General features: G+C 39.6%; 1 protein-coding gene and 1 long non-coding RNA gene across 3 annotated transcripts in view; one reads left to right on the plus strand and one right to left on the minus strand.

Annotated features, from left to right (window-relative positions):
* gabra3 (gamma-aminobutyric acid type A receptor subunit alpha3) overlaps positions 1–19,234 on the plus strand; it is an 82,878-nt gene extending 63,644 nt beyond the window's left edge. The window contains exons 6-11 of one of the 2 annotated variants that reach the window (XM_069539649.1): positions 92–174; positions 1,572–1,715; positions 5,215–5,367; positions 7,385–7,590; positions 13,810–13,848; positions 13,991–19,234. In XM_069539649.1, the coding sequence (XP_069395750.1) occupies positions 92–174; positions 1,572–1,715; positions 5,215–5,367; positions 7,385–7,590; positions 13,810–13,848; positions 13,991–14,311 (946 nt within the window). In that variant the 3' untranslated portion in view covers positions 14,312–19,234. The remainder of the gene's footprint in view (positions 1–91; positions 175–1,571; positions 1,716–5,214; positions 5,368–7,384; positions 7,591–13,809; positions 13,849–13,990) is intronic. The other variant, XM_020085711.2, reaches the window with a different exon arrangement.
* On the minus strand, positions 156–24,611 carry LOC109628566 (uncharacterized). Its single transcript, XR_011246197.1, has 4 exons — positions 24,390–24,611; positions 23,618–23,744; positions 778–891; positions 156–299 (listed from the first exon to the last, which is right to left on the minus strand). It is a non-coding gene; the product is annotated as an uncharacterized lncRNA (long non-coding RNA).
* Positions 24,612–25,554: the final 943 nt, after the last annotated feature.

The following is a 25,554-nucleotide window of genomic DNA, read 5'->3' on the forward strand; positions in this document are numbered from 1 at the left end:
TGGTGCATAATAAATACAGTCGTATCGACTCTGACAATGCTGACACTGCGGCAACACCAGTGAAATATTGTCTCTCCCCTTGTCCCCTCAGGTTGACCATTCATGCTGAGTGCCCCATGCACCTGGAGGATTTCCCGATGGATGCACATGCCTGTCCTCTGAAGTTTGGAAGTTGTAAGTCAGTCCACACGGTCATAGGAAACCAAGAGCTTGATAGAAAACAGTACTGCAGAAACAGTGGGGGGATTTTCTCTGCAGGTTTCAGCACCTTTTCTGTCCAAGCAAAACTTCAAACTGCACTGAGGAATAAGAGAGTAGGAGATAACTGTCATACTGAGAAGTGTTTCTTGTAGCAACACAGCAAAATGAATCAACCATCAGCTTAGAGTGAGAGCTCCCTTGATAAAAAGAGGCTATACATTTAACACACTAAAACACGTTCAGGCTATTCATTACAGATTTATATTACTAGCATATGGACCAATATTGGTTCACTGCAGCTACAGTATATGAGTGGTGCTATATATTTTTAAAGCCATTGGCTATGGGTTTTATAGACAGCCATTAAGTTAGAAGAAGTTGCAGCAAGAAAATGTCAATGGTATTTAAGGAAAATTTAGAAACTCCTTGAACTTCAGTTTGTTCAGTATATCTTGGTTCTTAAAAATACTCTGCAATCATGCTAGCAACTCTAGAAGGCCGTTATTACAGTGGTGCAGTAACATACTGATAACTAACATACCTATAAAAATATACATCATTGCACGTTACTTCTACCTTTTTCTCGACCATGTAACATGGGGCCATGTCTTTGCATCTCACAGATCCAGCCTCTCTTTTAGGAAGGAGCTCCTTGTTTTGTCTCGGCTGGTCTGAGATCTCAACCCCGCTCTGTGTCACGTTCAAAAGCATACTTTAGAGGGAGCATTTCTACTCTGCAAGCACAACAGTTCCTCTAGCACGGGCTGAGATGAGCACAAACCTGTCCTTCCCTGTGTGCAACTGCTTGACACCAACCGACAATTGCTCATCAAGTTGAATTTTGAGACATTGGAGGCGGGACAGTGGCTGAGATGCTTCCCTCCTTTGATTGGGGACTTTGAACACTCCAGTCCCCTAGACTAGATAAATGCCTTTATCTTTATGCAAATTGTCCTGCATCCATGTTGTGTGGAAGAACACAAAGTGCTTTTCAAATCACAAAAAATACCCAAAATGAACATAACACAAAATACAGAGTGATCTGTTGCACAACATAATAAAGGCTAGAGCATAATATAAAACAATGTGGGTTTTTTTCTATATCGTTAAATATATATTCTTATATCCTATAGTCCAATCACAAAGTCGGTAGGAATAAACCTCTGTGTCAAAAGTCTATATCATATAATTGACTAAGACTATAGATCACTCTCTCACTACTGTATTGACAACAAGAAGATTTTCTGAAGATGATTGTGCTAAGGCAAACATTTTTACCATAGCAAATGTTGATCTGTTCTTCAATGTGGACAGATGAGATAAAGTTGCCTCACATGTTCGTCTCTTATCCATGTCACCGTCTTTCTCAGATGCTTACACGAACAATGAGGTGATCTACCAGTGGACTCAGGGAGACGAGAGGTCTGTTGCTGTGGCGGAGGACGGCTCAAGGTTGAACCAGTACGACCTGCTAGGACACGTTACTGGCAAAGAAACCATCAGCTCCAGCACAGGTAGACTATGTGGCACCCTCAGCCAATCAGCAGTACTTTCCTCAAATTAAAACAAACCGAACACCACACTGAGCTTATGGCTGCAGTGTACATGTACACTAATGACAGTTTGACAGCTGTAGTGGACACACCAAATTCTAATTTGATGGGGGATACTGCAAGCAGTGAAACAAAGTTAGTGCATCATCATATATGAACTCCCTTCTCCCTTATTTTCTGTTGACATACAGACCTCACTGTTTATTGGCACTCTGTGTGTTTTCATAAAGTAAGTCTGCACTTTTCTTCACTTTCTGCCATTCTACATTCAGCTGGCATTATCTGGCTCCATCGGGAAAATGATGACTGCTATCAGTTTTCTGGGAAAACTATTCAGCATATTTACAGAGATACTAGAAGTGTGCCAGAGGTGAAAGCCTTATTTCCATTCTGTTGTGGGCTAACAGCCCAGAGTCGACTTTATAAGCATAAAGATAAAGGACAAATATTCTTCCCCTGTACTTTTTGATTACATATTCATTTGATTCTTCTCATCAACATCGCGGAGGAACCATTTTATCAGACAAACACAGTCCCATCACTTTTTATTCATGACGGACTTAAAGCTTATAGTGGTATGAAGTACCAAGGTAACAGCTGGGTAGCAAAGTATAATAGTATAAACAAAAACATTCATTGTAATATTTCCTGCAACATAAAATGGAGAAATACGTGCTGTGTTTTTCATGATACATACTAGTAGTGATCATTTACAGGAAAATGTTAGTTGCCAAGGTATTTTGATAAGAGATCTATCTGGGGAAATACATCAATAAAACATTTCCAATGTCAATTTAGATAACAGGCTTTAGGTAACATGGATAAAGTGCTGAAGGACTGATTACTGCAGAGCTAGAGATAAAAGGTTTCTTCAATGGGGCAGTAGGTAATTACTGAAAGAGTGCGTAGCTTACAACACAGCAACAACAACGACTTTCATTTTGAGAGATTTACCCTCCGTTGTGAAGCCGTTTGCTGGTGTAGCTCTCAGGAGGTGAGAGTCACAGATCTGTCTGACATCAGTTGTGTTTGGAGACTAAAAGCTTTGTTGGATGACACACTGCCTGTTTTCCAAGGAAGCAGAAAGTTGTTTGAAAGCTTCTGATATAATAGAACTTGTGTAACTCCACAGGGAAAACTTTCCTTGAGCACATCTTCAGTGTTTTGCCGTGTGCTGGTTTGAACTTGCGTCTGGCAAATTTGGGGGGAAATTTTGAAGGAACAAGATCAACTAAAGTCTGACTATGGGAGCCAGTGGAGTCATCCTGACCCCTTTCATAAACAAGTTCAGCTTGAGGATGTCAGATTTTACTTTAAACTTAATAGAGTGCAGGAAGCAGAGGGACTGGCTGGGTTTGAGCCAGTTCAGCTCTGGTTAAAATCTGCTCATAAAAAAAAAAAAAAAAAAAAAAAAACACCTCAGGGAGTGAAAGGCTGTTTTTCTCATATCTTTGCACCACAGATTACAGACATGGCATGAGCTGGTGCTTAGGGGGACTGTGATTGTGTCCATTCACTGCCATCACTGACAAAATCGGAGCTGAAGGAAATGTTTTATATGAAGAGGTTAGACTGATGCAGGCAGAGGGTTTTTCACAACAGCAGCAAAGTCTGAGATCTGAGTTTAAAAGGAACACTCCACAGAAAATCTATATGTTGACATAAAGGTCTGATGTTGGCTTGAAGGGTGGCTCTGAAAAGGTTGTGTAGCCGTTCCATGGAAAGTGTTTTTAAAAGCTTTTTTTTTTGACATCATGTCACCAACTGCTAGGATCCAGTTAATCAAATATTTAACTCCGAAAGGACTCGACTCACCCAGAGATCCCCAGCACAACAAATCTATTTTGTTCCTTCCAAACACTCAGATCATTAAATTGTATCTGTAATGACTGTGTGTGTGGTCCTGGTGTCAGTGACTATGTTTACATGAACACCAATATTCTGACTACTGACTTTATTCAAATTTTTAAAAAATGCCTATCAGTGGTGTTCACATAAGGTGCTAATAGAATATTCCATTTACATGCTACAGAGCACAGTCTGATTATGACCCACCTTATAATTACAGCCACTACATCATATGTCGGCTGTTCCAACAACCTTTTTGACAATACCTCCTCGCCGCTCCTTGGATGGATGCGCCCATCAAGCCATTATCTATACCGCTTATCCCTTTGAGGGTCGTAGGGGGAGGTGAAGCCAATTCATTGCAGGACAAGAGTCTTCAATACCTGCAAAAAACCCATGCAAACACAGGAACATGCAAATTGCACACAGAGGACCCAATACATTTCCCTTAAAAAGCATAGGATAACTATGATTGCTCCCCTACCCCAGAAAATCCCCAGCAATCCTGTGCAGAGGACATGCATTGATGTTGCAAAATAATGTAAAAGCGGGATCTATACATGTGTACATAATGTGACTGAGGTCAGAATACTCAACATGTCATAATTGGATTAGTGAGCATATTCAAGTTAATCTTATCAAAAAATGCTGTTTAAATGGTAGTCTCTAATTCAGACTTTTGGTTAACGTCCATATAAACGTTGTCACTGTGAGCTTTCTAACACCAGAGAAAATAAAATCAATGACTCTCTATATAAAAACACCGCTTTCTTCCTGTATAATCCTCATGCAGCCTGGTTGAAAACTATTTGTGTCCAGTGACTTTCTGCCATCAATCAGCCTGGTGTCTGGCTGCTGTCCTTTCAGCTCCCCAGGAGCTGCTGACAGACAAAGATGAGGACAAAGATGCTGAGCACTGGTCAGAGTCGGTGTAGATTAAAGAATCCAATGCCTCAGTTTAAATGTGGATTCCCAGCTATGCTACTCCTCCGGCAGCTGGAGTCAGACCAGCAAACTTTTCAGAGCCACCTTCTCAGCAAAACAAAGAACTCATTCAGTGATCATTTTTATTGCTGTCCATTGTGATATTTATTCATTTTACATTTTGAAAGGATCAGTTTTGGGAAACTGTATTTACTTATTTTATTTTCTATACCTCCAGTGTCCATTCCTGTTAACTTTTGAATTTCAGCTCAAGGTTCACTCCCATGTGTGGTGTAGTACAGTGTGTGATGAATAGAGAGCATGCCCTTTTGACAGCTTCAGTAAATGTTTACTCTAAGATTAATTCATTCGTTTTTTCTCTTTCAAATTCTCAACTTTATGCTTTTTCCAAATCGTTCTAGTTAAAACTGAAGTGATACAGAAGGCATTTATGTCTTTTATACAAATTGAACATAAAAATGACCTTGGAAAAATTATTATCTCTGACTATGACTTATCTTAAGGACCTAGACCTATGAGCTATACTTTGAGGATTCAAACACACACATTAATGGCCCATGAAACCAAGTTTTGAATGTCTCAGCTTGTGTTGCTCCCAGCTATGCACTGCTGAATCAATAATCATGACCCTGTATGTTTCTCTCCATGTTTCTCTCCTCTCCCTCAGGAGAATATGTAGTGATGACAACATATTTCCATTTGAAAAGGAAAATTGGCTATTTTGTGATTCAGACCTACCTGCCGTGCATCATGACTGTCATACTGTCTCAGGTCTCCTTCTGGTTAAACAGAGAGTCGGTTCCTGCTCGCACTGTGTTTGGTGAGTGCCATCTTGTGTCTTTAATCCAATTTAAAAAAAGCTCTGCATGATTAATTGAACAAGTGAGATCAAATGTTGGAGGTTTAACAGAAAAATATGTGCAGAGCTGATGATTATTCAGCAAAATACAAAACAAGAATTTTCCCCTTGAAAAGTTGTAAATAACATAAAAACCAAGCTTGGTGTATTTAGGGCATTTTGCACATGGGTTAGAATGGGTAATGTTTTTTTTTCCTAAGCTTCTATCACAGTATTGATTTGTTCCTACTTCTGTAACTACAAAAACGCTAATTAATCAGAGTGAAAAGTTGGAAAGTCTGGAATAGAAAAAATGCTGCAGGTGATCTACAAGGTGCTGCATCTGTCAAAGAGGATGTTCGGCTACTTTGTCAACTACAGAGCAGCCAGTCTGGTTTAAAGTGTTATTACTTACTGAGCTCAAGGTGATTTAGATCAAGCCAGGCACGTAACATAATCCCACTGAAGTTAAAGTGGACTAAGAAGGGTCAGATTGCATGTTTCCATTGGTGGAACAAACAAAACCCAATTAATTTTAAAGGAAAATTTAAATCAAATCACCACTTATTTAAACAGTAGAAGACAACAAATCCTTTAACCAAATCCTACCTCTCTCAGGAGGATGTTGTGTTTTGCAAATATTATGCCGAAGGGTTTAATTTAAAAAAAAATGTAAGCTGCACAAAATGCATTTGATTTTGTTTGACATTGCCCCCTTGCTGCATATGTGCCACTTCACTGTGTTATCCTCCCTTTGTACCATGAATAATAATAGATTGTGCTGCATAATCTATGAAAGAGCCCCTGACCTGTGTTTGTTGAATAATTTGCATTTTGATTTGGATATGAAGCAAATAAACATATGTACGCACACACACACACACTGTCAGAGTGACAGATGTTAAATAGGATGCAAAGCAAGGGATTGTTTAGGAAATAAAACTTAGTTACAAAAGCTTATTACCATGCAATAATAATGTTCCTTCAGTTCCCCGCAAACACACCCGCAAGAACATTTCTCCCAGAACCGTCATCACAAAAATCATTTCAGTCGCACAAGAAATTCTATTTGTAGAGAACAATTTCCTTCACACGAGGAGAGGAGCTGTAATCAGTGTCATTTTCTCAGTGGAATGATTGAAACATCTACTGTGAAGGACAAGGTTCCCTCAAGTGTTCAGGTCTCATATTTTCTCTTCTCACTATTGCAGCAATAAACTGAAATTAGGATCTTTCTGCTGAGTTCTTAGTGTTTCTGTGTTTTCTCTGTTTTCTCTATGATGTAATTCATAATCATGTAACTAACCATAATATATTATCCTGTACTAAATGTATGCATGTCTCTAGCATCTTTCCTTTTTGTATATAAGGTAAAATTACATCAGTTTTTCCATGGTTGTTAATGGAAATTATTTTTCACTGTATATATTTAGGGACTCTTGTGACTCCAGTAGACACAGCTCTACAAGGGCATCCATTGGTGTTCGGAAAAACATGTCAGACTGGTTTAAACAAAAGTAAAGTCAGGCGTACAATCCGGAACATTCACATTAATGGTTCATTGTATTGTGAAGCTACTTCCTGCTTGAACCTACAAGACTGACCCAGCAAACTCACACTGTTTATGCACCACTGAACTTTGTTAGTGTGGCTCCACTTTCTGATTTCTCACAGTCGATGATTGTGTAGAGTTGAAGCACTGCAATGCGGTGGACCATACTGTTTGGCTCAAAAACTTTACACTCTTTAAAGCCCAGTAGAGTAATTTACATGATTGAGCTAAAATGGATAATTTAAGCCCATCTTGACCTTCTGTTACATGGCCCGAGTGGGCACAGTTTAAAAGCTGCACACAAGGTTTCTAAATTAAAAAAATAAAAAACGAAACTGTTCAGATCCTTTTGGAAACTTTAACTGAAGCTGTGAGAGATGAACTATCCTTTAAGTGTTTCCTCAACAAAAAATAACCTGTTTGCTAATGTTGTTATTTCATCCTCAGGGGTCACCACTGTGCTAACCATGACCACCCTGAGCATCAGTGCTAGAAACTCCCTCCCTAAGGTGGCCTATGCCACTGCCATGGACTGGTTCATGGCCGTGTGCTATGCCTTTGTCTTCTCTGCCTTGATTGAGTTTGCCACAGTCAACTACTTCACCAAGCGCAGCTGGGCATGGGATGGGAAAAAAGAGGGCATGGAAATAAGGGTGAGTGATTCTTAATTGATACGTTTTCATATTTGTTTCAAAATGTATGGACATAACATGTCATCAGTGTGCACTTGCATTAAAAATCACAAGCACATCATCCTCAAAACAAAAAGCTTTTCAGGAAGGACTTTGTCTCCTCTTTGCTAATTTATTTTCCTGCTTATTAAATTCCAGAATAATTTTCTTCATCGTCTGCTTTGATAACCTAGAGAGTCCTCATTTTACACTGAAGGAGTGACGAGGGCAAATTGCACTTTGGGAACATTGATAGAAAATTCCTTCCTTAACACAGCCTGGAGTACTCTATAAAGACTATAAAGAGAGCTTTTATTTATTCATTAACAGCCAAATGGAACAGGGACAGTGGGGCGGAACAGTGAGAGCAAAAAAAACAGTAAACGTAAACTCCCAGAGATGCTGGCCCTGATTTATGATGGCAGCAAATGTTCAAGTCTCATCCTTAAGTCAGTGTAGGCTCATTCTCCCCAGAAAAAATGGCAGCCTTGCATCTAGTCTGCAAATTAGAGGCTTACAGATTAAAAACTGAATGTTTTAAAACCAATCACCTGAAGCTGACAGTTTTATTTGGAGCATGAAATCTGATCATGCACAGCTTACAGGTTTTTACTTTACCCATGGTCTGAGCTGGTTTCGCGTTGTTTATGAAGCTATAACATGGTGAGTGAATTTACATCAAGGTAGGAAAAGTAGAAGAATGGATCATGCACACATTAGCTTTTTGTGGTTTTATTTTGGAGGATGCACGGGTCTATGAAGTTGTGGTGAAGTCATAAATAAAAAGTGATCAGTGTCTCACGGTAGACACAGTTCTTAAATTTACCATGATTCTTTGATGTTTTATGGCTGATCACATCTAGTGAAATAGATGAGAGGCATGAGAAGGTATCAGAGCACAAAGAACCCATGAACAAAAAATAAAGCACTTGGTCCGGAATGTATGAAATATCCATGTTTGTCCTGATTTATTGATTAGTTTTGCTGCACCATAAACTTCAAAGGTGCATATTTATTGTTCATATAGATTCAATAAATGACACAATTGGGTGATGACAGTCTACTCGGCTTTAACTGACATTGTTGAGGCGTTGAATATAAAACATTTACATTTACATCTGCTAAATCATATTGATTGTATGTTTTTTGAGACTACCTAGTAAATTTGCATGGTGCCGAGTGTAAACAGCTTAGAATAAAAAATTTGATTTACTGCACAATATCCAGAACTACATGTGGTTGATTTTCCAAATGCACATGTACATTACTGAAAGGAAGCTGGCAAACACCATGATGTATTTGCATTAACTTCCATTGCTTTATATTAAATTATGCTTTTCTAATGAGTCGAAGTAAGGAGGCGAAAGAAGATTGGCAGAGGAAACTGTTGTTGCTGCTCGCACATAAAAATGCTGGAACACTTCTGTCACAGACGACACGTAAAGAAAATGACACAGCCACAAAGCCATTTTCTGCTATTTATGTACAAACTGTTTGACACAATCAGTGCAGCCTTTTTCAGTTTTTTTAAACTATGACATTTGGTCCTCTGAGTGATAGGCAGAAATGTATATTGCTGCCATGGAACTTTTCAATTGGTGGGGATAATTCGCAGCGATACACTGCAGCAGAGTGGAGAGTTATTTTTTTTCTTCTTCCTTTTGATGCCTCCTCTTAATGGCAACAGCCTGAGCTGCCTTCTCAGGGGCTGTGCTGAGCATGCAGTTGTCATGATAGATAAAAAAGAATGGGGTCACAGAGGGAGACATGGCACTCCCATAACACTCCCCTGCTAGAATGAGCTACTGGAAAGCAATGGCATCACACTACACTTCCTTTTTTCATTTTTAATGTATTTAGAATAAAGAGGGGGAAAATCTATAGGAGGAGAAGCTATAAGAAAAGAGTGTTTTTAAGCTCAGTTTGAAAAATTCAAGCTCTTTATCTGAAGCAAGGCCACTACCCTTACCTCCATACCAGAATAAAAGACAGTGCCCCCCCAGGCTTTTTTATATCCAGGTTTAAAGACAGTTATAGTTAATGTGCACAACTTACTTTGCAGGTTCTGGGGGGTCTCAGCCATTTTTTTTTTTTTTTTTTGCTTAACATTCTGTTTGACAAGTGATCTACCTAATTAGGTCTCCGTCACCAGCTAAAGGTGTGCTTATTACAGAAATTAGCCAGTGGGGAGTTTGGTGGAAATGAAAGCCTGCATATTCTTGGCTCTCCATGACACACGATTGGACACCACTGTGTTAAATTTATTCAACGCTGGTTTCATCAGCAGAGATGGGAGCACTGGCTCATTGTGCGGTGGGCCTCACTGCCAGAGCCAAGGAATCATCACAGTTTCACATTTACGCCTCATAATCTTGTGTTTCCAGACCTGCTGCATAGATGACTACAACTACAGATGTTTTAACAGAATGGGTTTGTTAGACAACGGTGGAGAAGCAGCCTGTTAGCATCATTCACATTTGGTAGAGCAGAGCATGACACTGTTATGCAGCTTGTTTGCTAGCATAGGTTTTCCCTTTTGGAGGTTGGTGTGCTCAGGTGGAAAAACAAATTTTAGCTGCCTTTCCTGGAGGCATCTTGTTACTAAACTTCTAAAATGAAACATTTTCTATGCCATAGTTTGAGCTGGTTGCACAAATATTTGCCAGAGTTTTCTCTATCCTTGTCATACAGCAAAATGAAGTGGTTATATCACACTAACCATGCTGTACTATGATTTTATTAACACCATCGTCACCAGACACAGGCTTTTATCAGTCCACCAGAGTCCTGCACGGGCAAACTTACACGGCACAGCTCCATAAGCAAACCCGTTATCGGAAAAGTATCCGTGAGCTGTCAGTGGCGACTTGTCTAGCTTGTGGCTATCAAAAGCTAATATGTTTTGGCACTTTTTATAAGCAGCAAAGCCCCTGAGAACATATTCTGGCCACTCTTGTCTTAATTTGATGCATTTAGATGATTTGGGATAACAAAGCAGGTTACTTTAGCTGGTAAGTAACCTGTAACACAACCTGCAGGGATGACATAAAGCTCAGGTCGCCTCTAAGTGTGATATTTATTGCAAGTACCACTAAAAGGCACAACAGGGACACTACATCTCCATAAAAACCACGTCTGCACGCCAATGCACCCACATGCTCACAGACTTCAGGCTATTAAATATGCCAACACCTCATCTCCAATCTTAAACCGGGACAGACTGTCACAAGGTTCAGTTCTATGCACACATGCGCACACTGAACTCCAAACAGCAGGACACAGCGAGGCACAATTACCCCCGGGGTACTTAATCACACTCGTAAGGAAATTCTGATGCATCAATTTGCAGAAGTTACAAAGACAAGGTCAATAGATGCATTGTATTCAGGGGTTATTTGTGCCTGCAGCTAGTCAAATGACTTTGAATAGTGTACAAGAGTCTTTGGCCGGAAGTAAATTATGTGCTTTGTCACATTAGGTTGATAAAAACATGCACACGGGCTGATGCCTTTTGTGTTTTCTCTAATAATTAGACCATATAAATTACTGGAGAGGACGTCAACCGAAAATTACTTGCTTAGCTCTTTTGTCAGCTTACTGGGCAAAGATCATCCTCAGTTCCAGGGACTCGTGACGCATATAGGGGTCTATGCTTAAAGTCATAAGACACATTACAGTAGTCATTGGCTTTTCCTGCTGATGTAAGGAGTCTCGTGGTGGTGTGAGACGTGGAGTCGATAACATGGGAAAGTATGTGGTTATCCATGGGGCATCAGTACGACTCTTTCTCACCCCATACTAATTGACTTGAGATAGAGCCCTTCAGGCTGCGGCTCGCCATTTCTCTGCTTAATGCAATCAGCCGCCTCTGAGCGTTTTTATCTCTCCCCAAGTCTCGCTGCTTTTGCACTGATCACATTGAACATGTTTCCACCTCAATTCTGCTGCCTCCATCAGACAGGTCTGAAATGTAACAATGACTTAATAAGCTCATTATTTTACCTACCCTTTCCACTGCTTATGACATTCGACATTAACAAGTGGTCTCCCTGTGCGATTTATGCACATTAGTTATGGTCGGCAATTTTCTTCAACGCCCGGGCCAAACTGGGTTGCGTGTGCAGGGCGTGCCGGCTGCTTCGCTGATCTGCTGCCACTCGTTGATACAGTATGTTGGGGGTGTGTCTGCTGCGTGAAGTTTCTGTTATAACTACTGTATTTCCTTGAATAAAAGTAGGTTACGGTAGAGTGGTTTTACATTGAAAAGGTACAGGAATATTTATTAGTTAGTCACATATTGGAAAAATTGGCTAAGAACTGCACACAGTACGTTAAGAAAATAGATGAGACTTCGACTCTAGAAGAACAGTGATGAACGCAAAGTACATGTGCCACTCTCCTGGCATGGCCCAGCAATAAAACATCATATCACAATCTTTGTAACACAATCATGATTCACAATCTGAATTACAAAATTTCTTCCAAATTTTGAAATGTACTGCAGACACCGAGTATACTTCAAACCAGCCGACGGACTTACATGGATCTATTTGCACCATTTTAAAACAATATTGCATTAATGTCAGTCTGGTCATGTGCATCAGTGTCTTGAAACCCACATTGTCCACACCTTTAAACAATGTGATGGCTCAGTCCCCTCTTACTGCTTTTATCACATTTTTACGACTGCTCTAATGCATCAGTCAGTGTTAACTCTGGGCCTCATGAGATGCAGATGAGATACCAGCCTGTGCGAAACACTCAGCGTGTTCCTCTGGATTGGTCCCTTTTGAGTAGGTTGGTGCGTTCGAGGTGACTGACCATCACATAACAAATTTTACAGAAAATGTTGCTTTTGAGAAATATCTGACTGCCATGCGACTAGCTTACGTTTAATCGTTTTTCAAATATGTCACAGATGAAAGACTTGGGGTATAATTTGTCCAGTAAACAAAGCCAGCCAGTCGTCAATCCTTCTGTTGGTTTATGAATGTAGTGTGGATCTGTGTGATTTGGTGGGATACAGTTTGTACAGTGGTAATATCTGTTTGTTTCACTTCAAACATAGATCATGGACGTCAATCAAACACAATATAAAACAATCAGATATGCACCCTCAAACTGGTCTACTGCTCCTGCCTTGTTGCATGTAAAGCCATTTCCCTGCCCCCATTTGTGAGTGTGTGCGAATATTTACCATGAAGACCAAGCAAAACAGTTGCTGATAAGCCGTGTGCCCAAAGACAGGGAGGCATTTTGGAAGAGGGGAGGAGGGCACATTAGTTATGCTAATTAAAAAGACAGAGTGAAGGGAAAAGGAAGGAAAATTAAATGAGGTTGAAAAAGTAGAACAAAAATTGAAGCTCGGCTCAGAGCAAAAGCGAAACAGGGGAGCGGTGAAACTCTTGTTGCACGACACGTTCGACTTCAGTTGTGCTGCAGATCTTAAAGTGGCCACTGTGCAGATGAACAGTGTGAAGAAAATTAGCCCAGTCTCACAGACGCACGTAGTGTCTGCCACACAGGAAACTCTGCCCGGTGATTAATCTCTGTGCCCTACTTGTTCTCTCACATTCACCGTGTGCACGGCCCTGTACGCTCTTAGGCTGACAGGATGCTCTGATGACGTAAGTTTAGCTATCTGAGCGGACCAATTTAGCAAATAAAGCTCAGTCTCCCTGTGTGATTTCAATATAAAAGACAGTAATGATTTCTCTGTAGTAGCAGGGAAGAAAGCCGTTGCTCCAGCCAGCTTTATCATCACACAGCCTTTGTCGTGTTTGTTTTGTCGCAAGCTGTTTGCCTGAAGAGGCCTGGCTGCTCTCATTGACACAGTCTGTCAGACATGTTTTCAGGCACTGTTATTTTGCTTTGTTTCTAATCCTGCTCTGTGCTGCTACTGCTAGCAGTATCAGATGCCAGTCCAGCCTGGTTCTGCAATGATACAAAATGCAATTGTCCCCATTTCCACACACTTGATTTAACCAAACTGATAATTTTGTCATGAAATTTTTAATCATGACCGTTTTTTTCTGCAATCCACATTTGTATGGTGCAGATTTGACAATTGACAATATTAATAGTGTAAGATGGTGTAAAGGAAAAAAGTAGTACTAGCTAGATAGTGATGAATAGAGTATGTAAGATTGGTAATTTTAATATAATTGGTAAACTTTTTTTCTTTTCTACTTTTCTTTTCAGGAACCGTTTCAGGCTAACATGGCCAGGATTAACGATATGGTTAGGCTTTTGTTTTGTTCTTGTGTGTGTCGTGTCTCGTGGTGTTGCTTCTATTTCCTCTTTATGAGTTCAAATGGAAGTATTGTTAAGTCTGGTGCTTCGCCCCTGACGACCTTTACTTTATTGCCTTCTTCCTTTTCAGAGAAGAGAATCTGCGACTTTGTCCAAAAAGGCAAACAACACCTTCAACATTGTTGGAACCACATACGCCATCAACGTAGCTAAAGACCAAGGTTTGACAACCATTTCCAAGAGTGCCACTGGAGCGTCGGCCAAACACCACTATCTGCATAAAATGGATGACCCCTACACGGAGGCCAAGAAGTCCTACAACCGTGTCAGCAAAGTGGACAAGATATCCCGCATAATTTTCCCAGTTCTGTTCTTCATCTTCAACTTAGGCTACTGGGCCACATATGTCAACAGAAAGCCTGCTCTCATAAAGGCAAACAACCAAAACTGAATTTGTCCAAATGCTAGGCCTGATCTGGTTAGGTTCAGAGTGTAGACAGGTTTGCAGGAGGCCAAGTCCATTACATCTTATTGTGTGTGCAAGTGTAAGTGTGTGTGTGTGTGTGTGTGTGTGTGTGTATGAGTGCACGTATGTTTGGTGTGTCTGTCTTTTCTTAAGAGTTTGATATTTTGCACGTCTGTATAGATGGAAGGCAAATTTGACCATACAATAGATTCACATCTAGTAGTGGAAATTGGAGGGAGCACATCCTCACATCAGACTGTTTGTGTAGCTTTTCTTTTCTCCCCTCCACACTTAGCTCTGGCCCTGTTCCCTTTTGTGAGTAATCAAATTGTTCCTTTGCTGTATCTTGATTGCTTGCTGTTTTGTAGGACTAGTCAAATTGTGTTTTCACTATGTTTTGACATGTTTGCGCTTTGCTTGTAATAAGTTAGAGCAAGCATGCGTTAAAGTTTGCATTGTAGCTCATTACCACTGATAAGGGTTTGACACATCCATCAAATTAACAACATGCATGCACGCACGCACGCACACATACGCACAGTGATGCATCAGAATTTGTTGGTCGCTTTACTGTGCTCTGTTAGCCAGGGGCAGGCTGTATAGTTCCATAAGAACATCATTAATAATCTTCCGTGTCTGGCCTTCAGCTCACGCTGAATCTCAACAGACCCAATGCAGTATCATCTGGAATTGCTTTTGCGTCCCATGGGACTGCCTGTATATTTTCTAGTCCAGTGGCTCTTATTGTTTTAACTGGCTGACTGTGTTCAATGACGGAGAAGCTATGTGCCTTGGTGAATACACACATCATAAAGAAAAAGGCTTTGACACACTCAAACTTGCATAAACAGCACACATATGCACAATAGGTCTATGTGTATATTACATGTAAACATATATACGGGTGTCCACAGGCTCTGTGCACTGTTGTACGTGTCTGTGCCCCGCCCACCCACGGCCCAGGGGTTTGGGCACAGAGTGTAAAATTGCTCATTAGTGTGGAAGGGTAACAGACCTCTGCCTGTGAACAGACAAAGCGAAGAGATTAAAAGGATCCAGCATAGTCCAGAACAATTATCATGTGCATTTATGTTTTGGCTCCCGGTGTGGCGTCTCAATGAGCCGAGCAGTCATAACAAACTACCACCATTACCTCAGACTGAAGTCGAATTCTGAATAGCAGATTATTAAACCTTTTCCATGGAAATGCAAATAACGCTAGATGTTTTATGCATTAAATCATTGCAGACACTTTCTTTCTGTAAGTATACTCTGGGCAGGTACCCTGCTGCCTTGATCTCTTTGTTATTTCTCTGCATCAGTCTCTGCAGCTGTTTAGCTCCATTATGATTTTCTGCATTTCTGCCTCATCATAAGGAAGAGTTTGATTCAAGTTGTACTTTTGCCCTTTTATACTTGATTGTGTAAAAGTATATTGGTGTGGATTTGGTTGTCTACAAACATTATATGCTGTTCTGGTTTTGTGTTTTGTAGTAGATAACAAAAGGCCAACATGTCAGTCATTCTGTATTCCTGAACACATTTTGGAGATATTCTATCACCACTGGAGACTATTACACTGCAAAATGCACTGAAATCAATGAAAAGAGAAAAAAAAATGTGTATCTCAAACAATGAAATGTTGAACTAAATTTAATGTTTGGGAACACACTGATGAGCAAACCAGTCCAACTGATTTTTTGTTCAACAAGATGGACTTTTTATTTGTCTCCAGATGTGGCAGCTGTCTCCAAATTTGTTTTCCATTTGTTGAGTGACATTTGTGTTTTTGTTTTGTGTTGAATTTGGTATGCGTCTATACAGATGTTATCTAATTATAAGGCAATTTCTGCTGCTGGATGCACTCTGGAATATTTTGCATTATCCCGATTAATGGACTCTTCGACGGCCACTGTACCTTAGACCAAGCTGCAGTGGATCTCCTCAGACTGTATCCTCAGTGGTATGAGCTTAGGAGAATGAATGAACTGTGTTGTGACCTCTCTGGAGATGTGTTAATACCAGAAACCATGTATCAATGTATCAGTCATTGGTTAATGCATGACAATCTGTACGTGTGTGTCTGCAACCTCTGATAATGGCATCTGTCACACTGAAATAGGGCTTAGTATCTATGTTTCTGTAGTTCATCCCAGTTACTCATTAATTACCTACTCAACTTCTGCAGCTTCTCACTCGACAACTCCAATTATTTGTGCATATTGATGTAATGCTAATAATTTACAGATGGTTCTGAAAGTGTTTTTACCCTCGTCTGGTAGTGCACTGATTTTACACACACACACACACACACACACACACACACACACACTCTTCATATGTCTCTGTTACAAACATCAAAATACAAGATGAGTCAAAAGGGAAGTCAGTGTGCGAATGGAGATCCATCACCATACAAACTGCACTTTTGGTCCCACCTGGGTAAACAACTTCAGATCTTTTCAAACTAAGGTTTGATGTGAGAATGAGAGCTATCATTCTTTTTTGTTATTCATTAATATTACTAATGAATAACAGATTGGACATTTGCTATTCATTTATTTTACCATGATTAAATGTTGTGGTTGGTGGTATCCGTCTCACCCATTCTAAAAATCATCCCACGTGCATGAGGACCATAGGGACCTCACAGTACATGTTGCTTGTTTCATCCATCCATGAGCATCTCCTGGAAAACCATATTCATATTGAACCTAGAATTGCACTTAGTAGAGCACATACCTCAACCAAGCTCCACCAAATTCCACACACATAAATATCAGTTCCTTAAATGTGCCTGATTATTTATAATAAGATCCATGAATTATTCCCTTGACAAATTATAAAAGTTTGGAAATAATGCTTCTCGTTATGTTAAAGAAACTGAAACAAATTAACGGATCTGCACCAAACTGTAATGGCTTCTTCCCTAACTTCTTCCACATCCTTTCACCAAGTTTTGTGGAAATCAGCATAGTTGGTTTTGTGTACCCTTGCTTACAATCCTAACTAACAAACAAAAGGACAGGGGTGAAAACATAACCTCCTTGGTGGAGGTAACAAAACAACAGACAGACCAACATGATCAAATATTAAATTAATTATTTCGTGAAAATTCATAATTACAAACTGGGTAATTGTGTCCAAAAAGAAGAAGAATATTTCCCCTAAATGCCATCATGGGAAAATAAAGACGAGTCATAACACTGCTGACACAGGAACTCTTATATATGAAATAATACTGTGAGGAGCCCAGTCTCAAACAAGCTGATTCATGATACACATCTGCTGTGGGTGTTCAAAGCTGCCCGCTGCTAATTCAGGATCTGATGACACACAGTGCTAATGTTTATGTATGATTCCTCTGAGTAATGAGATTGTCATACTTTGGTGAAGTGGTTTCAAGCATCAGCCGCTGAGTATTTGACACGGGTTTGTGAAATATCATACCTCAGAGACAGTAATAAAAATAAGCACACTGGCTCACCTCTAACCAGTTGACACGTTCAGTATAAAGTGGTACCAAAGATGCATTCACAAAGGAATTTCATCTGTGTTCAAACTGTTAAGTAATGCGAGTGCAATTTCATCACGCACACATGTGTAGAGTTATGTATTTTAAAATGTCTAATTAGTTGTATTAATAAGGCAAATATTACCCAGAAAAGTTATTGGACTTCATGGAAAAAAGTAAGTGTTTCTTCAGTATCTCGCTTTCTGAAAGGGTTTGCAAGAAGATTCATTTTGATTTCAGTGTTCTCCATTTGTGATGTGACTCGAATGTTTATTATCTATTTGTTCACCTTACTGTGTTAATATTTCGTTCTGTATGTCTGATTATCCATTTCTTGTTCGGCCCAAAATGTTTTTTAAAAATTCCACTGAGTACAATATGCAGGACGATTTAGACACATAACTTGTGGGTAGAAGAAAAGGAAAGTTAAGACACTGAACTACAGTAGGACTGATAACTGGCCATCGCAAAGAAAAAAAAAATATTGCAAAATTAAGATGATGGATTATATTTGAAAAAAGAAATTTAAACTAGAAAGTATTTTTATTTGTATGCATGCATACTGATACCTGATAGAAATCTTTCACATCTTCATTCCTGAGTGGTTTTGATGAACAGAACTTGTAAGAAATTGTTGCCATTCTGTTTGGTTGTGATTGTATTATTCATGTGATAAATATTTTCCATGCAGGGCCAGAGTTAACTTCAGCAGAAACATGTCATCCTATAAGATATATATTAAGAGTATATTACTATATGAATACATTTATGCTATTCAGTAAAGTATTAAATATTATATGTTTTATACAACATAACCTCTACAGCATTGATTCAAATCTCTCGATGGTAGAAAGCCGTAGACAAATAGATTAAGGAAACAAATTATTAAACTAAGTGGCAACAAACTGAACAGTGTTACCAAGTTGTGAATTTGTAGATATTGTGAAATCAATTCAAATAGTTTTTGTGAATATTGATATGTCACGTCATTTATTTTTACATCTGATAAGTACTGCTGTCTTACATTGAGCTCTGTAACACTACGTGTTATAGTGGTTATAAGACGCACACTAGAGATAATATTCATAAAGCTACTTACAAGATCAGAACCCTGTGTGCACTTTTCAAACCTTACTGTGAATTAGCAGTTGTCTGCAAAAGGAGTTGTACACACTGTGTTCTCTCTACTGCAATTTCACTGCATGTCCCTACGCATTGAGATCTAAAAGACTTTCTACACAAAGACAGCTCCAGGAGATGTATGGACTGTCTTTGTTGGGAGGTCGTTCTCTATATGCTCAGTGACTGGACTCTATGTTGCCCTGTCTCGTTCATGTGCTTACTGTATGAGATGTAGCAAATGGAAATGGGGATTAAAAGGACGTTGCATTTTATCTCTGAGTGATAAATGTCCTTCTTGGTCACAATCCAGCCATAAAGATGTTCCTTTAGAGGCTCATTTGAAAATATTCGGATATTAACCCGATTAATACGAATAAGAAGCTGCCATGTATGCTGCATTTTCTCTAAACACAGTGTTGCATCACAAACTGCAGAAAGAACCTCTCTCCTACCTGCAGGAGTGTGTATGTTTGCTCTCCTCTGTTGCTCTGTTTAAATAAGTGTCTCTTAAACTCCAGAGCAAACCAAACAAACACAATTCAAAACCCCAAGAAATGCATGACTCCCAAGAACCTCTGACCAGGCGCAGGTCAGCGGGGGAGCGAGTACTGTGAGGTTTTTAGAATTTTGGTATCAACTAACAGTTCTCGTGACATCCCCAGTTGTTGGGGAAAAAACCAACATGGAACAAAACACATTCAAATCTCAGCACAGCCGCCTGGAATCTCCTGTAATGTATCTCTGAGAAGTCGGACAAATATATGCAACTCACAAAGATCTTGTTATGTTACACACATAACAGAGAAACAATAGCCAAGGTGCAACACATGGCTCACGCTCCGTTAATATATAGGCGCACTATTTACTATAAACCCAATGTTGTGCCTCAGAATTGGATTTGATTAATATTGATTGAGCCCTACCAATTTGAACAAATCTGTTTCTGAAATGGAATTCCCAAAGTATCTCAAGGGTCTGGAGTTTGCCTGTGACAGCGCCTGATGGATACACACATATAAAAAAGGCATTTGTTTTTATGGAGCGTATTATAAAGCTGTACTGGTGCAGCTATTCACTTATTAAACATTAACAACTTCACTTCTAAACCTGAGATTCAACTGAAATAGACACAAATGGATCAAATAATGAGAAATGTCATAAGAGAACAAAAAACAAAGCAGAGGATTTTCAATTTGGACATCACTGAGTATTTTGAATTAACTTTGCAGTGGTCTGAAGACTTTGAAGGTTAGTGTAGCTGTCTGGCTCTGGTCCAATGCTGACTGCCCTGTAGCTGCCTTTAGCTGCCCAGGAATGCTAATGTTTCAGGCAAAAACACTTAATTTCTCTCAGCATGAAAATGAGCTTCGTAAAGCCCCCTACATGCACATATTAGGTTGTTTGCTTGCTTGAGCTTCATATGATAAATGAAACAATACACTGCAAGTTTAGAGGCCAATGCTCACACCAATTTATCAGATGTCATGTTTTGTGTTTGTGAGCTGCACCACTGCTTATTATCTGGTCACAGTAAGAAAAGAGACACAATTAGTGGAGGTGAAGGCATTTTTGTGCTAGGCTAATAGCTCTATTTACATTTAACAAAGTATAGAATGAGAAATGTGCCACATGTCTTCACCGCAAATAATCATGTGGTCGTTAGAAGATGGTAATTCACAGTTCATAACATGAACAGCAAAAACCTACACATTATTAGAATGGCACCCAGAGGGCCCTTGTGAAATGACATTTTAATTTACTAGATCCAGATTTTTATTTGGATCTGCACCAATGTACACATTCAAGATCCATGAATTATTATCTGAGAATTCTTTAGTTTAGGGAACACAATATTAGTCATTAATACATAACTAATAAGGATATCTATTAGTGCTTAGTAAGGTTTTTATTAAGCATCTGCATATATGTAATAGGTCTTAATTGAACACATTCTTATTTTTGCTTAACAACTGGTTTATTCTTGGTAAATCCTTAGAAGGCCACTAGTTGGCCACGATCGTAAGTTATTAGTATTTAGTATGGGTCAAAATAAAGAGGCTATAGAGTCCTTATACACTGTCTTAATATATTACCAATTGAGACAGAGTAGCAACATATTGCGACAATGTATTAGGAGTTAACTTTGATCCATACTATATATCAGCAACTTAACCTCAAGACTAACTAGCTGCTTATTAAGGGTTTGTCAAGAATAAATGACCTATTCAGTAAGAATAAGAAATAGTTGAATAAATACCTAATACATATGTAGAGATGCTTAATGCAGATCTTATTGATCATTAACACATACACTTATTACTCATGTATTAGTGGCTAACATTGTGTTCCCTAAACTAAAGTGTTACCGAGAATTCTTTACTCCCTGGATCCAGATCTCCACCAAACCTGGATGAAACAAATGGTCTGTATTTATAAAAAACATTTATATTCCTGATAACCACTTAACAGTATAGTTTTGTCATTCACACACACATTTATACAGCTCATCTTTGTGCAGCACTTTCTCTATCACACACCCTCGCACTGCCCTCACAGCCATCAAGGACACTTTGGCACACAGAAAAGGGGAGACTGGGATCAAACCACCAACCTTCAGGTCAGCGGACAACCCACTCTACCCACTCAACTATGCATTAGCCAAGTGTAACTTGAACAAATAGTACAAACTGATAACCTCAGAGATTGTGCTAAACCCCTGGACCCAGTAAAAACATGTAAATAGCACTAATGTGCTTGTTTCTGTGACGTAGTCAGTATTGTGAAGAAAGATATAGGGTTGGCCACCTGAGAGCCGTGAAAACAACACGCACTAAAGAAAGAAGTCAATGTCTAATCGCCACTGACTTATGAGGATGGTGCAGAGCAATCCTGTCAGACATAACAGATGTTTCCCCTTCTGCCCACCACTCTGTACTGATGTTCATTTGTGGGATAACTGACAAAGTGTCTCCATCCCTTTGTCTTGCTGTTGTTTACAGCGAATAAAGAGAAAGTGCCTCCCTGTGTCTGTTGACTTTAGTAAATGCACTCCCGATTTAAGTTAATGAAAAACATCAGAGAGGAGACTGAGGCTCCCAGTAATAGTCTGGTTCACCGAAGGCTATTTGAGAGAGTCTTCGATCTCACAGACACACGCTTCTGCACAGAGGACGACAGCATCGCACAGATGTCCAGCTGGTGGAGGCACTTGTGATGTGGCTCAAATTTGCAGACACACTTCAGACAAATGAACTCACAAGAAACCAAATCATATGGCCACAGTTATTTTGTTCTCCTGTGTAAGACCTGACCTGGTCAGACCAGCACCATATTCAGTACGGCACAAACTGAGAGACAGTAATGAACCACACCACAGCAGAATCACATTAGACGACCCAACGCCAAATGATGTAGAATCCATTTAGAGGGAGATGACACCAGCTGCCATGTGGACACTCACAAACTCATCCAAACAGTGCAGGGTATAAACTATCTGATAATTGAGATGGAAAAAAATCTAAACCCAGCCTTTAAGTGGATATGTATCAACAAATAAACATGTATAAACACCAAAGTACATAAAACAGAGGTGAATAATCTCTGCTCATGTTATGTTATGATGTGCAATTTAGTGAGATTATGTGTCCAGTAAGTGTATTAAAGTGAAAACATGAAGGTGGAGAGAATATGAATGTGACAGCTCGGGCCTGTTGTCACTGGCATTTCCCATGTTGCCAATATTACAGGCAAATGATTGGGAATGAACTAAATCCAAAAGGCTTAACCAAAACCTTCCAAGTGAAACAAAAGCTAAATCCCCCACAACAGCCACAAAATAAAAAATCAGCTCATAACAGTTTTGAATTTGCACTGAATGGTTTGGCACCAAGTTGCAGCACTTAGCTGAGCGTTTAAATCAGTATTCACCAACCCACAGATGTTCTGATAAAGCCCTGTGAGATATTCCTCTGCCAAGACTGACGACCAAAGGTGACGTGGCCTCAACCCGGTTGAATGGTTCACCTGAGGAATCTCTCAACACTCTTACTAACTCTTGTTGAATGTTATTGCTATTTAAGTGTGTGTGTGTGTGTGTGTGTGTGTGTATATATATTCTCTTTATGCACAGCCCTTGATTTATTCTTTCGTTTTCATTTGATTCACACCAACAGCACACAGTTCCCAACTCAACTCTCGTTTCACAGTCGCCTCTCTGCTTCTCCCGTAGTAAGAGGCTCACTCCCTCTGTCACATTCATACCAATCCCCCTCTAAACAATGACAGGTGGGAACTAATTTCTGCATGGCAAGGGGACATGCAGCTACAACTTAATTAATGCATGAAAATATACAAATGAAATGATAATTAAAGTTATATAAATGATAATGAAAAAAAGGTTTGTGGTTTAAAGTAAATTTAACACAAAATATAATCTGCACTGTGACTACAGTTTTCTTGTTTTGAAAAGTGTTGTATATTATTATTATTATTATCCCTGCAACATCTGCGATTACAGCACATGTTAAATGACCATACTATAGCAAGCAGATGACAAGAAGAGCACATGCGGCAGGAGGAGCAAGTAACCAGCAGCCATATTTACACAAACTGAACACAGCACGTTTGCTGGCATGAATATCAAATCCCTCTCCTACCTGGCTTGTTGACATGAAGCTGTAGAGTCACGATGGTCCCGGGCTGCAGAGCGGACATGAGCCTCCTGGGTGAGGCCCAACATGTGCCGAGCTGAACCGGCATAAAGATCTGCTAACAGATGCCATCCTGAAGATACAATCCCAGGCAGGTGAGTTACTATAATGTACAGCATAAGCCAAGGAGATACAAGTGTTTGTAGTGTCCGCAATAAATGAAATTAGTTTAAATGCACCGCCTCTTTCCATAGGGGTGTGTTTGGTTGTGAACAGGCCCGAAGGCTTCACTGGAAATTTTGACATTGAATTTACCACAAGAGTAAAGTCACACATTTCTAATATAAATCAAAAAGATGGCACCACAGTTCAGAACCGTTAAACAACAAACATGTTCACTTGTTGTAGCAGGAAATTCAACAGGTAAGTTTGACCTCATTGCATTTAGTTACATGGGTTCCTGAGCAGGGTTGCCAGGTTTGCTTGACAAAACAGCACAAAGGCCAATCAAAGAATAGCCAATACAAGAACTCATAATATGACACCGCCATTAAAGTCCAACAGCATCACTATTGTTGCCAAATGTGTTGTCGGATTCAGGTTAGGATCCTAAAATGGCCTTGTATATTATAAATAAAATATAGCTCTGTGAACGTGGAAGCTGCTGCACTTATAGGTGATGTTTTCAGTTTTATTTACCATTGAAAGACAGTTAAATTGCTTTAGCCCACTTTGTTTAAAAAAAAGTTTAAAAGTTAAAAGTTTTTTTGTTAATTACTTTCTGGGTCTTGTAGTCCACCATCCTCCTGGCAACCTGGCAAAGACTGAGCTGATGCAACACCACAGCTTAAGTAGAGGAGGCTGAATGATTGGAGTGCACCATTCTGCTGTAGACTGAAGGGGTGTTCTCAGGAGCCACCTTCATCTGTGCCACAGCTGTTTAACGAGGACTGTCTTTACTCCCCTGCAATAATCTATGTATTGGCCAGCATTGACTATAAAGACCCGTAGTTAGGAGCTAGGATGGTGTCATTTGGTCTGAGGAGCAGTCAGTATGTTAGCTATAGTTGACTTATGTCATCACTTTTGCTTGTTTTGTTTTTTTTTTAACCCATCTTAAATTTTGTAAAAACTTTGGGTGAATAAAATGCTTATTTTTCCACTAATCCCTGCTCTCCTAATGTGTATGCTTACCCTGGTCCTTCACATGGTGACAGACATGTAAATGTTGTAGAGTTATGAGTTTGAACCAGCAACTCTCAAACATACAATGACAGAGAATGTCCATGATGCAGATTAGACTGTTTTGAAATGCAAGTTGTGGATGATACTATAGTGATGGAGTGCACAGCCTTCTTCACAGCAGTTTCCCCTCAGTGTCAAGTCCGATTGTTTGCGACAGCCTGCTTCTTTCCACCTCTCAGCTTCATCCATTCAGGTGATTTTTTTCTTATACTAATTGTTCTACCGCAGTACAAATGTATTCCCATTTGCACACGAATCCCTTCAATAATTCAGTCTCTTCAATGGTGATTCAAGCAACGACTGCAGGGATAATGCCCAGCTTGATTTGACATTATTCACTCAGCCACTTGTCATTTGGACAAGTGAAATAACCTTTTCCTTGTCCAAGAGCACATTTATCCAGAGAGGAGAAACGTGTCTATCTCTGTGTCACATGGACTCTTTTCCCTCTGATAGATCCTATTGAAAATGTAGCTCATAAAAAAAGTAATACAGTTATTTTCCAAGACTTGTTTACATCCTTTCCTCAGTTCCATATGGTAACAATGATGCAGTAGATTACAGAATAATTACAGTGTGCGTCACTCTCTAAACCCTTGTGTCAGTTATTGTGTCCTTTTCAATAGACATCAAATCCAAGTGCTCTCAGCATAAGCTCTAATACACGATGTGGTGTGAACCTGGACTATCTATCATTT

The sequence above is a fragment of the Paralichthys olivaceus genome, chromosome 15 (assembly GCF_024713975.1).
Source record: "Paralichthys olivaceus isolate ysfri-2021 chromosome 15, ASM2471397v2, whole genome shotgun sequence".
NCBI classification, from domain to species: domain Eukaryota; kingdom Metazoa; phylum Chordata; class Actinopteri; order Pleuronectiformes; family Paralichthyidae; genus Paralichthys; species Paralichthys olivaceus.